This window comes from Oenanthe melanoleuca, chromosome 18 (assembly GCF_029582105.1).
Source record: "Oenanthe melanoleuca isolate GR-GAL-2019-014 chromosome 18, OMel1.0, whole genome shotgun sequence".
Taxonomy (NCBI): Eukaryota; Metazoa; Chordata; class Aves; order Passeriformes; family Muscicapidae; genus Oenanthe; species Oenanthe melanoleuca.
Genome location: NC_079351.1, coordinates 2,716,779 through 2,734,012, shown reverse-complemented (window position 1 = coordinate 2,734,012; position 17,234 = coordinate 2,716,779). Strand labels below are relative to the sequence as shown.

At 42.3% G+C, this 17,234-nt stretch overlaps 1 protein-coding gene across 5 annotated transcripts in view; it reads left to right on the top strand.

Moving 5' to 3' along the window:
* CEP112 (centrosomal protein 112) overlaps nt 1-16,712 on the top strand; it is a 151,708-nt gene extending 134,996 nt beyond the window's left edge. For 2 of the 5 annotated variants that reach the window (XM_056506104.1, XM_056506100.1), the window contains exons 25-27: nt 12,542-12,643; nt 15,334-15,392; nt 16,260-16,712. In XM_056506104.1, coding sequence (XP_056362079.1) covers nt 12,542-12,643; nt 15,334-15,392; nt 16,260-16,263 — 165 coding nt within the window. In that variant the 3' untranslated portion in view covers nt 16,264-16,712. The remainder of the gene's footprint in view (nt 1-12,541; nt 12,644-15,333; nt 15,393-16,259) is intronic. The other 3 variants (XM_056506103.1, XM_056506101.1, XM_056506105.1) reach the window with 2 other exon arrangements.
* The last annotated feature ends 522 nt before the right edge of the window (nt 16,713-17,234 follow it).

The following is a 17,234-nucleotide window of genomic DNA, read 5'->3' as shown; positions in this document are numbered from 1 at the left end:
GATCTTCTGCATTCATTGTCCAAACATGCCTGTAAACAGTTTCAGATGATTAATAGTGCTGAATTTTTTCTGGACACTTCCAGTGAAGTCAGAGATTATTTAGTGTGCTTTGAGCAAAATAGAGTATGGTGTTTACAGGCAGTGTTGGAACAGAAAGTCAATGATCTGCATTCAAACCAGATTAAATTGAAATATTCAGGAGAATATGCAGGTGATGAATGCCTGAATCAGACAGGAATTTATGTATTTCTAATATAAATCGAGTTTTGAAGCATTTGAGAACTTTATTTGGTGCTGAGTAAACAGTATCAACAGCATATATCCTACATAAAGCATTTCTAACTCTGTACCTGTAATCAGTTGGGGTGGGTATAGAAGATTAATAATCATTAATTTCTAATATTTTTTCCTCAGTTTTGTCATCCTACTGGCACATGGGAATTCTCTGTCACCCTTGGTGTTTAATTGATGCATTCCCTCTCTGGAGTGTCAGTGATGAGCTGTTCCCTTCTGTCCCCCTCTGTCCCAAATCCAGATGTTGGGCCAGGCTCATCCTTAGCTGCAGCACTGGAGGGATTTGCTGGAGTGAGTGAGCTGGCCTGCAAGCATTGCACTTTGGCTTCAGAGTCTCCTGGAAAAGGAGGAGGAAAATCAGCTCTTTAAAGCATGGTTGTCCCTCCCAGGGAGCAGCACTGGCTGCACGTTGTGAGGGGTGTCCTCTTCCAAATTTTTTTCTTTTTGTATGTTTTTCTTCAGTCTCTTCCACTGCCATTTTGCTGCTATTTTTTTTTTTTTTCTGACCCGTTTTGAGAAGGATCCAGAAGAAGAAATTAAAAGTGATTCATGAAATACAGAGTCACAGGGTGCAGATTCACAGGGTGCCTTCAAGGTTTCCTCCTACATGAGCATCTGCTCCAAACCAACCTACAGAACTGTCCAGACTTAATTAATGAAGGTCTAGTTCAGATGGCAGCATCCTGTTCCCCACTATAATGGAACAGGACTGTTATTTAAGTTACACTGTGCTGTCCATCTTTGAGCTTGATGTGTTGGCAGGTTTGGTAGAGTTCAAGTTCCTCATGGACTTGTTTCCTCCTTCCACCCATTGGGACTTTCTGAAGCAGCTGGAGCCACTGAAGCTGCTTTGGTTTAGGTGGCTTGGGTCTATTTTGCAGACAAACATTTTGGAAGTTGTTACTTGTCTCCTCTGTGACTGGTTAATTCATTAGTTCTGCTTATCTCTCCAGAAGAAAAATGCAGAAGTGACAGCTCTGACATGTTTCCAGTCACTGGGTTTGGCCAGGCTACCTGTAAACATGTTCATCAAGTGTTAACAGTAGTTAACAACTCATCAGCCCATCAGGGACTTGAAATATTCAGGGCAGAACTTGCTTTCTGCTTTTACCAAATACTGTGTGAATCAGAATTGCATAAAACATGGAGGTTTGTGCTGGTCCCATTACAAAAGCCACTTTTCCAAGCTTTTACATGTCTATAAATGAGGAGGAGAGAGGGTTAAAGAGCTTCTGTTTTTCATTAAAAGGAAAAAATCTCGTGTTTTGATTCTATAACAACAACAAACAAATGAATGAGACATGAAAAAACATTTTGTTGTGCTTTTAATTAAAACTGAGAAGCTGTTTCTCGTTATGGCTTGTTGGGTGGTATCTCAGTGCTCCATGCTGGCCCTTTTTCCAGTGCAATGTCCTCATAACTCTTCAGCCTTTAAGGGTGACTGACAGAGCCACAAAGTTTAACTCTTTGTCACAGTGACCCTCTGGTGATCACACAGGCTTAACCTTTCATTATTATAATCATCCAGAGAGACAAACTGTCCTATAAATAAGGGGAGAGGATCCATGGGGCTGTCAGCAGTCCCTGGCTGTTCTGGAGTGTGGTGCTGCCCTTGGAGAGGAGCTGTTGTTTTTATGGAGCTTTCCCATTCCCATACTTTGTGTTCTTGGATGAACTCGTGTTTACTCCTGTTTACTTTTCTCTCCCATTTTACAGTGTGGGTTGGTGCAATCCCTTTGTGTCTGTGTTGTCTCAGCATATGGCAATGATCTCTGCATCATGGGGTCCAATCACAAAAAGTGCTGCCCTAAATAATTTTATCTTTCCCATAAAGGTTGTCCTGTCTCTGTCCTGGTTTTCCAGTGTAATGCTGCATGTTGAGAGTCCCAGAGCTGTATCATCTTTTTTCAGGTCAAAATGTTGGATGTTCCCTTTAGAAATTGGATGTCCAGCTTCTTGAGACTTAAATAATTGTATTCATGGAAAGTGATAAACTGGCAGTAAATGTGAAATCTGTAATAAATAGTTTTATATATGTTGTTGTTGTTGAATATATATGGCCACAAGACTGTTAAAGCAGCATGGGAAGGTTTCTGGCAAATTTGGGTGTGTCCAAACCATTTCCTTCAGAGCAGCAGTGAAGTTTCTTGTATCTCAGTCCTACATAACTGTGGGATCAGTTTCCTGTCCAGTGATCCCATTGTGTTCCTGTATCATGTGCTTTTGGAGTGAATTATCCCTTGGTTGTCTGATGTGTGCCTGGATCTAATGTGAGACAAGATTTCCTAATAAATGTTATTTTTTAGGTCCTGGGGCTTTGTGCATTTGTCAGTCATAGTTTAAAAAATCTCCATTGTTCATGCAGGAGACTCTACATCCTGTGAATGTGTAATTAAAAATGACACACATCACTGAGAGCTTAATGAATCCAGGAGTTTGGGCATGTGCAACAAGTCTTGCTGAATTGGGGCCAGTATAAAAATTCATGGTAGTGATCTTTTTTTTTTTTCTGTACTACCTAGATTTCTTTAGCATTCAATTAATTTCAAATTCTTTTTTGAAGGGTAATCACCCCAACTCAGTTTACTAAAAAGCTCCAAGAATCTGTCTTTTGGGAATTACACACAAGAATTTTCTCAGAAAAAAAATCTTATTCTTTTCATCCCTTGTTCTAATTTTTCTAGCCATAGATTTGGGTTGAGTGTGATATAAATTTTGGTATAACAGAGGAGAAAAAAGTTCCTCTTGTTTGCAAAAACCTGAAGTAGCAACACAATAGATACTCAAACCATAGAGATGCCTCCAAACAGTCAAGTCATAAATAGAATTTTAAAGGAGATTCTGAGACAGAAAATCAATTATGTTCAATTCATTAATATTGCTGAGGAAATGAGGGAGAATAGCAATGGAGGTTTTCAGCCCTTTAATTTCTTTTTCCTCAAACAGATTATAAAAAAAGGAGAAAGGAGTTATCTGAATGAGGATGTTATAGAAGTATTTGGCATAAAATGGAGCAGCTTAGTTTAAGTGGATTTCACTCATGTTCAAGTGAAAACAGGAGTGATAATTGCAAAAGAGCCATGATTCAAAAGCATTCAGCCAGTTTTCATTTCTAATGTTCATTATCCTGCCTTGCTCGATTTTTTTATGGCTGCTGGATATTTACTACATTCAGCCCAACTTCCTGTTTCCATGCCAACTAAATATATTTGTTCTCAGATGAATGCTGTGATGCATCCTTCTGAAATTTCAGTTGCTGTGTAGCACAGAGGAACTTCTAAGGTTTGCCACACCTTCTGCTTGGTGGGAATAGTGCTGCTGCCAGTGGGTTTGTGGAGCTGGGAGCAAGGAATCAGTGAGACACAGATGAGCAATAGGCATGGATGCCACGGTATGAGTCCCAGATAATTCTTAATCTGATGGCTGGAACACTTGAGTAATGTTAGCTCTTCAGTTTAGGGCTTTTTGACCTTATTTCTTCTTAGAAATTATCTAGTGGAAGTTGTGCCTGCCCATGGCAGCAGGATTGAAACAAGATGATCTTTAAGGTTCTTTCCAACTGCAACCATTCTGTGATTCTGTGATTTTTAAAGAGAGTGTTAAACAGCATCAGATGGCAGCCTGGGGTGCCTGCCTCAAATTCCCAGACTTTCTAAAGTGTTGTCATTCTCAGAACTTGTTACAGTCACCCAGAATCAGGTAAATAAGCTCTAGATTAGGATATTTCAAAGCCCAGGTTGGCTTTGTGGCCAGCTGCAGGTGAGCAGGGTGGAGGGAACCTTTGTGTCACCAAGCCAAGGGACATTTTGGAAACTGAGATCCAGCCAGTCAGCATGGGCTGGAGGTGCTGATGAAATTCTGCTGTTTGCTCCTCTTGTCACTGAAATGCTTCCAGAATTTCTCCCCCAGAGACCCATTTCTGCTCCCCCAGAGAAGCCCAGCCTGGATGTGGATGATCTGAAACCACAGCAGTGATTCACCAGGAGCAGCCTTTGCTGGGGCTCAGCAGCCTCTGGAGCCGTGGGGAGAAGAGTGAGAACCTGAAAGAAATTTCCACTTTCAGGAACTGCACCACCAAATATTGTCACATTAAAATTGTTCTGCAGTTTCTGCCTGTGTCCAGCACAGATGGATGGACATGAAGAGTGTTTTTGTGCAGTTCTGTGTGGCTGAGGAGGGACCTTCTGTCATCTCCTCCATCCCCTGCTCTGCTGACACCCCCAGCAGGGGCTCAGGAGGGACCTGTGTGTTTCAGCTCTTTTCCTACCATAAAACCTTGTGAAAAATGCAGGGGAGCAGCAGGCAGAGGGACATAGCTCCCCACAGGCTGAAAATCTGATGGTTCCACATCTGCACAATAGAGGAATTTTTTTCTAACTACTTGTGGTGAGAAAATTTCAAATTTGAAGTATTTTTATTGAAGAGAAGACACTGGAGAGCCGCAGAGAAGCAGTGGAGAGCCCAGTGGGAGTGGGAGCAGTACTTGGGCTGTTGGCACACACAGACCACAGCACCCAGCTCTGAGGGGCTCTGGGTCTCCTTCCAGCCTTCCCAGCAGAGGCTGGTGAGCAGGAATCACTGATCCTGCTTGTGTCCCTATAAAGGACCTTTCATGGATACAGGCACCCCATAGGTGTGTGGCAATGTTGATTTTATAGAATTTTGTTTGGGTTGTAAGGGACTTTAAAGATTACCCAGTTTCACCCCTGTCCTGGGCAGGAACACCTTCCATAGACCAAGCCCAATCTTGAACACTTCCAGGGATTGTGGACTCGAGGTACCATAAATGACCACAGACATTATTTGGAGCTCAGTTCTGCCACTTTTTACCTTAGTAGTGTCCACCTTATCAAATCCATTGATATATTCACTAATCACTTTGATACAAAAGCACCCCTCAGTTTTTAATTTAGACTGAGGTCGTTAGGATAAATCAGGATTTTGCATTTGCCACATTTTATATTTGTGTATCATTTCCTTTAATGGCAAGCTATGAAAGAAAGAGAATTACAAATATAATAAATTATTCTGTATAGCATGAGGTTTCAGATTAGCAGGAGACAGAAGCTGAGATTCAAGCACAGAAAAACAGCTTTGCAGGTGGGATTTGAAAGGAGCTGGAAATCAATGGAGTTAAAAGTTCCCAGGAGCTCCATATGGCAGGAACTGCTGGAGAGGAGGCTCTCACCAACTGTGCAACTGTCAGAGGGAAAGGAGTCGAGGATGGTGGTGCATGTGTGGAAGTCAGTGATCAAATGTTAGCTTTGGTAATCAGACACAACTGGAAAATGCACAAATACACACCTCCTGAACAGAACAGGATGATTTATTGGAGCTTGGTGGCCAGCTGGAGAGAGACAGCAAGCAGAAAGTACAGGACAAATAGTTGAAAGGGAAAAGGGAATTGTTACCAAAAGAGAATAGAAGCATATGGCAGTGTGCAGGAATTAGAGAGTGTTTTAAAATGTCACTTTTCTTGCTCTTTGTCTTAAATAATAGTAAATGAGAGAGATTGTCTTTTAAAGAGGGCAGTACCTCATATTGGAGCATCTGTGGTTTGCTTACATACTATCCATGAAGGGAACTTTGCTCTTTCAAAAGCTGTTAAAGTAGGACTAGAAGGAACAGTGATACTGGTGCTTAATGCAGGGAACTAAAAGAAAAATGAAATGGGGATGTCTGGAGGAGCCAGTGGGTGACAGAGCAGAGCAGCAATGGGAGTCCTGCTCCCAGCAATGCCTGTTCAGTCAGGGAACTGTCCCACTCTCTCTTTCCAGATGGAGCTTAAAAGGGCTGGGAAAGACCAACTTTATGGTGATCTTTACCTGCATGTAAATTCTGAGGTACTGTTTTGTTGTCAGGTTAATCAGCACCAAAAGCCATCCATGGGAATTCCATCCAGGCACTGCAGTTGTTTCTCCTGCACTGCCCATCCTTGCCCAGCCCTGAGGCTCTGCAAGCCTGGCAGCTGCTTTTCCAATGAGCCACTGGCTGGATTATTGTTCTTGGGAATGGTGGTCCTGAAAGTGGCTTCTGATTATCATCCACAGAGCTTTGCTTGTTCACAGGGTGGGTGTGGAAATGCTCTGCCAGCCCTGCTGGCCCTGGGAGCAGCCCTGGGCCAGGCACTGAGCCTCTCCCTGGGAGCCACCCCGGATGGGAGGCGTTCTGTGGAAGGTGACACGTGCTGGAATGTAGAACTGGAACACTGAAATGTCTTCCAGCAGTGGTGTCAGCGATGCTCAGAGCTTCATTTCAGACTGAATTAGCCTGATATAGCTCATTAGGAATGGCCAGAGGCAGAAATGAGCCCCATGTGTTGGACATGATGATCCCAGAATATTCTGTGATTCCGTGTTCTCAGCTTTTGGGGAGCAGCTGGGCTGGTTTGGGTCTGGTTCTTCTGGATCAGTGGGATGTCCCTCTTACCCTGTGGAGGGGAAAACCCTCCTGCTGCAATCCCAACCTCCTGGGCAGTGACAGGAGCTGAGGGGAAGAAAGATGGCATCTGCCATGAGTCATCTGGAAGGAGAAGAAAATAAGTCCAGGATCCTCCAAATCCCAGCTGGAACAATAGGAGAGCCCTGGAGAGGGGGAGGCTGAGAGAACAGCGTGAATTTTCTAGCCACAACATTCCTGGTTGTTCCGTGGTGTTGACAGTGAAAGCTTTTATTCCTCTCCAAGTTATGTAGTCCCAGGAATGCTGTTCTTGCCATATGCAGCCCACTGGTGGGGTTTTTTTTAAAAAGCTTCTTTTGCAGCTATGAATTATATGGATTCAGATTGCTTAACTACAATCAGAGGATTTTCCAGGTTGTTCAAGGAAAGAGAGATGGAAACACAAGTCACCAAAGTAATAAGGCCACTTGGATGCAGGTTGGGGAAAGGAAAATAAAATGACCTGGAGCAAAAAACTCAGTGCCCAGTGGAGGAGCTCAGCAGGGCTGGAGGTCCCTGTGGGTCAGCAAAACAACAAGGCAGGAATGTCTTGGATGCTGGGATGGTTTACTGGCTACAGACAGACACACAAAGGGGGTGGCAATGCCACCAATTTATCTCTTATTGGGACTGTCAGGACGGGAGGTGCTGCAGCAGGATTTTCTCAGAGGAGAACAACATGGTGTTCACTTGACAAAATAAGTGGCTCAGCTGATCTCGCTGCTTTCAGCTGAGCCAAGCCCGTGGGATTTATGGCATTCATTACTTTCCCCAGGAACTCGAGAACATTTGTATCGAGCTGCACGCTGCTCCTCCAAATCTGGGAGAAACATAATTTCAACAGCCCTTGCACAGTGAGACTCACAATTCCCCTGCCTGAACCCAGAGAGGATCTGGGCTGGATATTCGTGTTTGGTGATTTTCTGAAAAGACAAATGTGCAGACCTTGATCTTCACTGGAACAATTGGTGCAGCGTTGGATTCCTCATCAGGAAAAATCTTTGCAGAAAGTTTCAAGCTCCAGTTAAATGTTCTCTCACAACAGAGGCCAGAGGGGTCTGAAATTTCAGGAAATTGCCAATTTTGGTTGGTTTGTTGCTGGGTTGGGGACATTGCTCAGTGTCCCCCAGGCCAGCTGAGGGAGGCAGGGGCACATCTGGACTCAGGTTTTGCAGGAGTGGAGCTGTGCTCAGACTTCAGGAGTGCTGAGGAGCAAAGGAGGAGTCCCTGCAATTAGGGAGGACACCAACAAGTGATTAATCCTTCTTTGCACGTTGTTTGGTTTATTGCTTGCATTTTGGTTTTTATTTTTTGGTGGGTTTTTTTGGCTGTTTTTTTCTGTTGATTAAGGTTTTGGTTTTTTTTTTTAATTGGGATGGCATTGTAATATTTTGCCCTTCACTTGCCCTTTTCACAGTGCTTTCAGAAAATTCCTTCAGCAGTCTTCACCCTATGCATTATTATTATTATTATTACTGTTATTATTATTATTAGTAGTAGTATTATTGCTATTATTATTACTGCTATTATTAGTTATTATTACCACATTCATTTAGAAGGAGAAGACTTTTTTTCTGAGATTAAATGATCTCCCAAAGACTGAAGGGATTATTTTTAATTTTTTTGAACCCTCACCTGTCTTCAAATTTATTGCAGCAGATCTTTCCTGTCTCCATTCAGAGATGTTGTAAAAAGATCCATAACCTTTTTAAAGAGGTTTTTTCTTTTAAACAGCATTTATGAAACACAACTGTTGATATAGGAGAGGATGTAGGAGAGACAGGAAATTACTTTTCTCATCTTATTCACCCTGAAACATGGAGAAAATTTGATAACAGCTAAAGGATCCTAATGACCCTGAGATTAGCTCAATTGGTTAGAGCATGGTGCAAATATCCCAGTTATGCCTTTTGGTCACTATCCTCATATTCCCTGGCACACATTATCCTGCAGAAATGTTCTAGACAGGCAGAAATTAAGATACTGAAAAAGCCACAACACCCTGGTTAAGGCAACTATCTTTTGATTCTTATCTGACATAAACACAAAATTAACTTCATGCCCTTCAAGGCATGATTTATTTTTTTTTAAAGGAACTTCAGCAACTTTCTGTGGTCCCTTCATTTACTTCAGAATTTCTTATGCAGTTTCCTTATGCTCTCGTGGATCAGATAAAGTCATTTACAGCTGGAAGGTCTGGAGAGGATTGTATTTGTTTGGCGTTTTTGAATTTTGGATTTTTTTTGTTTTTGATTTTGCACCAGGGGTGAACTCAGCATCACAGAGCTGTGGGATGTAAGGAGGGAAGAGTTGGGTGTTGGGAGCCTGAGCAGGATCTGGTGGAAGGATGGAAGAGCCACAGAACCCCCTGTGCTTTGCAGGCCGGTGGTAGCACATGGCTCAAATCCATCTGGTCACCTTGAAGATCTCATTTCTCCTGGATGTGCTGGGGGTGTTCCTGTCAGACAGGAGGGAGAGAGACTGGGCAGAGTGAGGAGCCAGTGGAGCATGTCCCTGTGCTGCTCATCCAGCCCCAAACATCCCTCTGAGGTTTGTAGAGATGAGTGGCTGCAGAGCTGAGCTGGGCCAGCAGAAGACTCCAGGGAATAATAAAATTGGAGCTGATTTTGCAGCAGAGCCTGGGGAAGTGTTGCCAACATCCCTGGGGTGTGTGGACGTGGTGCTGAGGGACCCTGGCAGTGGTGGTTCGTGGCTGGACTTGGCCTTAAAGGATTTTTCCAACCTAAACAATTCTGTGATTCTGCTGATCAGCACTGGGTTGGCTGGTTTGGAAAGCTCAGGTTGGGATATTTCTCTTCTGGGCATCAAACCCAATTTTTCTCTCTGTGAGAATGGTCAGTGCCTGACACAATTTCAGTGTAGTCTGTGAAATTCCAAGTCCCCTGCTTTTTGCATCACTTTATATAATTGTGTCACTGTTTATCTCTCCTTTTTTCACTGATTTACCACGTGCCCAAGCACACATGAGCTGTGTGTAGCAACTTCAGCTTTCTGCTGCCACCAGAGATGATTGATGGTCAAACTCCAAACCTCATATATTACCCACCAACCTGAATAAACAAAGACCAGTGTGGCAGCTTCATATTAAAAGCTATAAAATCTTCCTGGGGGTTCATGGATTAAATCAGCTCACCAAAATGAATTTTTAAAAAAAAAATAAAGAAGCTTTCTCAGGACTGAAGAAAAACGAACACAAGTAAATGAAATAGAGCCATCCTCATCCAGCTGACTAAAGCCCTCCTGAGGGATGAAGAATTGCAATTTTAAACATCCCTCAAGAGTGCAAGAGGAGACACAGTATTTGTGCATCCTAGGGAGGCAGCTTGAGGCTATAAAAGAACAAAAAAGCCTTTAAGGCACAAAAAAACCTCTCCCTGCAGACACAGCTTTCATTGGTGAAAAATAAGTGTTAAAAAATAAAAACATTCTGCCATTAAAATGAGTACCCATTAGCCCACTGGATGTTATTTTTCAGTTGTAAGAAATGATTTAGATTTTTGCCATGCACTATTTTAATCTCTTGGGTCAATAAACCTTGATAGTGACTTCAGCCAAAAACACCAGCAGGTTGTTTACCATAACACAGCAGGAAACAGCTGGGCACTTATTTTCATCTTATTGTGATGCAATTACAGTGAGCAGAGCTGAAAGCAGCATGTTTTGTCTGCTCATACAAATTGGAACTGTATCCAAAAGAACAGGTTTCACTGCTAAAAAAGTGCATGTCTTGTGTCTGAAGCAGGGTAAGGGATCAGCCCCAAGCCAAGCTGCAGCTACCAGGGCTTGTTTCTCATTTTCTCTCTCCATTCTCAGCTGACCCTGTAAGGTATCTCCATACTTTAAAGCACAATACAGAATTTCTTCCTGGCTTTCTGAAAAACACCTTTGTCAAAAGGGACTGATCCTCTGCTGCTCTGCAAAGTTAATAACAAATGTTCCCAGCATTGTGAAAGCACTTTTTTAGAGGACAGCTGCAGATTAAATTGTTCAAACCAGTGACCTGGTTGCAAGAAAACTCTTGCACAATTAGAAAATTAATATTTCCCTCGCAGAGCTGTATTAAAACTTCTGCTGCATCTGCATATTGGCCAGGTGATCATCCAGATGCTCTTACCCATTAATAGATTGTTATTAATCAAAATTTAGGAAATAAAAGCGTTTTGCTGCTCTGGCTGTCTGTTTCTGGTCTGGTCTCACCAGGAATAAATGGAACATGTTGAATCAACTGAAATATATGTTCTGGTCTATCAAGGTCCCCACCCAAATGAGCTGTTGGCTCAGAAAATATTTATCCTGGCAGACCACTTATGCATAACTTTGGAAGCCTTGATAGAAATAGTAGCATGAATTTATTGGTGTAGTTCTCAAAAACATAAATTTTGATTGCTGGCTTATACACAAGTGGAGTTCAAACGAGGTTTCCTGTCTCACCTCTTTTTTTTTTTTTTTTCCCCTTCAGATTTGCATAGTGGCATCACTTCCTTGCAGTTCCCAAGGAAAGCCTCTAATTGCCCATTTGCATAGAGATTTGGCAATTCCTCCTGCCTGTCGGGGTGACTCAGAGGGAGAATTTTCCTAACGTTTCATCAGATTGTTTTATTCCTTTTGTATTGATAATTGCACCCTGCATAATGCAGATTCTGCTTTTCCCATGGGATGGTGCTGGGGTGAACTTGGCCTTGGGTTCTCACGTGTGGGAGCTCTGGGATTTGGAACTTCAGGTGTGATGCTGAGGGTTGGATTTGTGGTTGCTGTGGTGGATTTCAGCCATTTGGGAGCAAAAAAAAAGCACCAAATGGTGTTGGGGAAAAAAAAATCCTTTTGAAAGTCTCAAGATATTTTATGAGTTAATCTGATATCGAAGCACTTTGATCCTCTATTTACATATTCAGCTGCTAATCCAGAAAAACACCAAAGTCCTTGCTTAATTTGAATTAAGCAGTTAATCCTATTGGGAGTTAAGTACAGATGTGAGGCCCTGATTCAGCCAAGTAGGAACTGGTGAGCTGACCTGAACCACACTGCCCAAATTATCCCAGGTCAAAACTCATCAAATCCAACCACTCTGGAGAGATAAGGAGCACAACCCTCCCACCTGATCTCTCTTCATGTAACTCTGCTCTCTAACTCCTGTTTACTCAGCATCTGTTAAATAAAGTTGCAGATGAAAGTTTCCCCAATTCACAGCTCCTCATTTTGGGGTCTAAGATGCTCAAATCTACTCATGGAAAGTTCTGTAGTCTCCATGAAGTTGAGGAAGGCACAAAGTGCAATGAAAAATAGTTGCAGGGTGAATAATAATAATAAAAAAATCCAAAAAAGCACCTATAAATTGAGAAATTGTGTAAAATATATCTTGGAAAGCAGCAACTCAGCTTTTCTAAGGGAGCAAGGGACAAATGTCACCCTGCTGACCTGGTTCAGATCCCACCAAAGACAAACAGAAAACTTCTGTCAATTTGCAAGGTGTGTCTAAAAATGCTCAGCTCAGATGGATTTCAGAATGATTATTGCTTCTTCAGATCATTTCACATTTTTTTCTTCTCCATATATATTTTTGTGTATATATATATATATCTTATGTTTTATTTTGCCTTTCTTTGTCTTCTTTACATCTTTTGCTCTTTACAGGTCTTTGCCATCTTTCTTCTCTCCCCTTCCCCCTCCCTTTTGATAACACAATTAATTCTGTGTTTATTTGACCTCCAATTTGGGCAAAAGAAGCAAAAAAATTTACAGTATCTAAGAGCAGCCATCTCTATATAAATTTCTCTTTGCTCTGTTACAGTTGATTACTATGAGAGAAGAATATGAAAAAATACTCAAAGGGCTGATTCCAGCATCTACCAAAAAGGAACTTGAAGACACCATTTCATCTTTAAAATCTCAGGTAAATTCTTATTCTTCAGCAGTTTGGGCTGGATAAAAGCCATCTCTTCAAGACAGGAGGTTATGAGCATCTGAAATTTGGCTAAAAATACTGAGGAAGTGTCAAAACCAAATTATGGCAGCTTCTCACTCAGTGTCATATTTCACAAAACTTTTCTCCTCCAGTTTGAGAGCTACCATATTGTATTTTTTGATCCCAAACTTTTCTTCCAGGAAAAGCTGTGCTTTATTCAGTATTAGGGGTTTTTCCTCAACCTTTCAGATACAGCTCACAGTTATCTTTCATCTTCCTTAACACTGTTTCTCCTGAAGGAATCCTTTAAAGGCTGACTGTAAAGGGCAAGGAAGAGGATTAGAAATAATTTTATTTTCTTTCCAGCCTATGTAATAAAGCAAATTGGATATTTTTAAAAGATATTTGTCTAAATGATCATTATGATATTTTTATATTTTCCTGTATAAAGAGACTGTAATGTTTTGTCTCAAATATTGCTAACCACCAGTTCTTCTACATTAATGCAGAATCAGTATGATTTCTATGAACTAGACTGTTAAATTTCCTAATAGGAATATCCAGATGTCATTGGAAATAGGGAACTGCTGATTGATTGGGTGTGTTTCACTCACATGATTCCCACAGAAGTTATTTGGGGCTTTTCTATTCAGTGTATTGGGAGCTGGAAGAAAACAGAATGTCATCATTGCCTGACCTCCAATGAGGAAGGATAAATAATCATAAAGAAAAGTGATCATAGCTGTGGAATAATGGCAGTCCAAGGAAAATGCAGGACTGTGCATGAAACCAGGGTGGGAAGGACTGGGATCTGGGATCTGAGATCTGGGGTCTGGGATCTGAGATCTGAGATCTGAGATCTGAGATCTGAGATCTGAGATCTGGGATCTGGATCTGGGATCTGGGATCTGAGATCTGAGATCTGGGATCAGGGGTTTGGGATCTGGGATCTGAGATCTGGGATCTGAGATCTGAGATCTGGATCTGGGATCTGGATCTGGGATATGGGATCTGGGATCTGAGATCTGGATCTGGGATCAGGGGTTTGGGGTCTGGGATCTGGCTCTAGATCTGGGATCTGAGATCTGGGATCTGAGATCTGGATCTGGGATCTGGATCTGGGATATGGGATCTGAGATCTGGGATCTGGATCTGGGATCTGAGATCTGAGATCTGGATCTGGGATCTGAGATCTGGGATCTGGGATCTGAGATCTGGATCTGGGATCTGTCCTGGCTGAAGGGAAGAACTGGGACAAGGACAGTGCCAAGCTGGTGGCTCAGAGCTGCCCTGGGCTCTGGGAAGAGCAGAAACCTGAGGACACAGAGTACAAGTTTAGGCCCATTAATCATCACAATGCCAATTTTCAGGACCATTTTTCAGGAAATTCTTTATCTACAACATCTCTTTCTTACCCAACCTGCTCTATGGAGATGATTGGTAATTTAATGTATTTGGGTTTTTTCCCCTTTTTTTCTCTTGGCAATGCATAAGAGTTATTCCATAGCATAGTTTGCTCTGCATGAGACACTTCCCCTGGCAGAGGCCACCCTCAATGGAAGTAGGAGATTTTCACAGTGGAAACTCAGCATTCCTCTGTGCAAGGAGCAGTGCTGTGGTTGTGAACATTCTGCTTCCACCTCAAGGGATCCCTAATGGAATTGATGCTCTTTCTCAGTTAAATAGTTGTGGGAAATAAGGAGTTAAGGGTCTGTTGGGGAGATCTATTTCCAGTTGATAGTAAAAATCCATTTCTGAAGATTCCTAAACAGCCTCTGAGCACTGCCTGGTAGGAAGCATCACTAATACTGGAACACCTAACAGCTAATCCAAGAATACCACACCTTTCAATGAGTTAAAAAAATGGAAAAAGTAGAACCTGATATCCACCTGCAGAGCTTCTGTAAGCAGCAGCAGCATTTCAAAGGAGTGCAAGTAACTCCAGAGATGAAAAGCTGGGTGCTCTCCCAGAAATCCGTCGCTGCTGGCTGCGTTTGCACGCTCGGGGAGCTGGGCTCTCTCTGAAACACAGGTGTCCTGCTCTTTGAAAATTGCTGAAATTCCTGTTTGAAAACATCAGACAAGAGGGGCACTGGAATCCCTGCACCTGTCAGGATTATTTATTGTTGGAGGAGGATGAAGAGGATAGGCTGGGGGATAAAAATAAACAGCAGAAAAAGGAAATACTTGAGGCTCGGGTGAAGTTTTCTAAAGATGTTTCTAAATATAAAGGATTTGCTGCCTGGTTGTCTGCTCCTGGTGAGATGGCCAACAGGGGATGGAGAGTTAACAAGCATTAATTCTCACACACTTGGGGAACAGGTGAGTACCTTCACCACAAGAGCAAAAGAGGAAAAGTGCAGGGATCAGAGCCCAGAGATCCCATGGGAGCTGCCTGGAGAACAGGAGCTCCCAAGCATTGGACAGCCCAGATGGTGCCACCAGCTGGGTTTAACAACTGCTTTGACTTTGTTCCTGAAGGAGTAGAGAGTGCACAGCCAGAGCAGAGCCAGGCAAGCCAAGAGAACAGTCTTCTATTAAATATTAATTCTTCTAGGCAGCTGAAGTGTTACCGCATTTTATTTAGGCAGGACAGACCAGAATTCCTTTTGTGAAATAAGTGCAAATATATTAATTGGAATTTTGTGCCCTGTTTTCATGTGGGATGTATTTTACAGGTAAGTTTTCTGCAGAAAAGAGTCCTCCAGGAAGACCTGAACGCCATCCACACCAAAAAGTACGGGATTACCTTTGATCAATTTATACCATTTCACACCTGTGGGTCCCAGTTCTTGAAGTTTCACTGCTTAATTCAAACCTCCAACACGGGTGCAGTTTTAAAATCTTATTTTCAGTAAACAAGCATCTGAGAGCTTTTCCCCAGTGCTTAGTCAGTAGTGCTAGAGCAAGATTAGAGGAGCTGCAGGTGCTTTGCAAGTCTGGGCTTTGCCTGCTCATCAAGGATGGGGCTGGGCTCCTGCACAGCTGCAGCTCTGCAGTGATGCCACCTCCTTTAAGACAGAAAACAATGATGCAAGGCAGAACATTACAGATCACATCTTCAAAGCACCGGATCTCCACGAGCCTGAGCTTTTTTTTTTTTTTAATTTGAGACGTTTACACCCTCCAATATAAATTATGGCAAGTGCTGCAGCCATAAAAAGCCTGGCTGTGCTTTTAGAGTAAGTGATTCACGTGGAGAGGTGAGTACAAGGAAACTTCCTGGGAAAGCCACTCCAGCTTTACTGTGTTTGTGGACATGGATGCTGTTTCATACCTCACATGAGGGTTTCTGCAGCTAAGGATGTGTGCTTGTAAAAATAGTGTCAGCATTTGTGAGATATTTAAGCAGCTGTGAGAAGGTTAGCAGTGTGAGAGTTGTGTGAAAATATTAATCCTAAATTATTTGTTAACAGGAATTAGCTAAAGCTAACTGGAAACTGAAAATGTCCTAGAGCCTTGGTAGTAAGTCCAGCATAGGTAATTGTTTTAGATAAATAGCAAGCTGCAGACCCACTGGACCCAGCCCTGCTTTCATTCAGCCTGTTGTGTTTTTCTAATAAAAATAATGAGGTATAACTGACAAAAATCTCTTCCTTTTCAGGTGACTGATGGATCGGTGGGATCTCTGTGATTGCCAACTGGACTGCTTTGAATAGGTTTGAAGATTTGGCTCTTGTAAATTATAATGCAAAGATTAGTGGTTCTTTTGTTAGCACAAAAAAAAATGAACTTCATGAAAACATATTCATAGCTCATGCCAGCATGGATTTTGTTGTATCTTCCTTCCATTATTTTTTATCATTATTTTATTAGAGATTTATGCTTTTGATACACGGTTTGATGCCACGCTGAGCTCGCTTACCGAGCAAGTAGACTTTGCTCTACTAATATTTTTGTTACTCCTTCCTAATACCATTTTTTTCACTTTTAAACATGAAGAAAACCCCATTTTCTATTATTATTATTATTATTATTACTGTCCAAGATATTTTAACATATTTCAACATTGTTCTGTGTCCATGTGTTTACATAATATTAAAATATTATTTTCTTATCTTTTTTGTTTTGACATTATTGTCCTGCTTGAGCATCTCACTCACCCTCAGTAGCCAGGGGAGTTTTGTGTGGCTTTGTAAAGTGGGAATTTGTGCTTTGTTTCAAGGGATTCTTTGGCACAGAGGTAAGAGCACCGTGGTGGCACTGCAGGCAGCTCTGGCTGTCGGTGGGGTTGGATATTCCAGGCACAGGGAATTGCTGATAACACAGCCATGGTGGGGTTGGATATTCCAGGCACAGGGAATTCCTTCCTCATGGGCTGGTAACAGCCATGGTGGGGTTGGACATTCCAGGCACAGGGAATTCTTTCCTCATGGGCTGGTAACACAGCCACAGTGGGGTTGGATATTCCAGGCACAGGGAATTCTTTCCTCATGGGCTGGTAACACAGCCACAGTGGGGTTGGATATTCCAGGCACAGGGAATTCCTTCCTCATGAAGCCCTGAGTGATGTGGCCCCAGTGCCACACAGGTGTGTGCTGGCTCTGTGTGACAATCCCAGGAGTCTGAGCAGATTCCA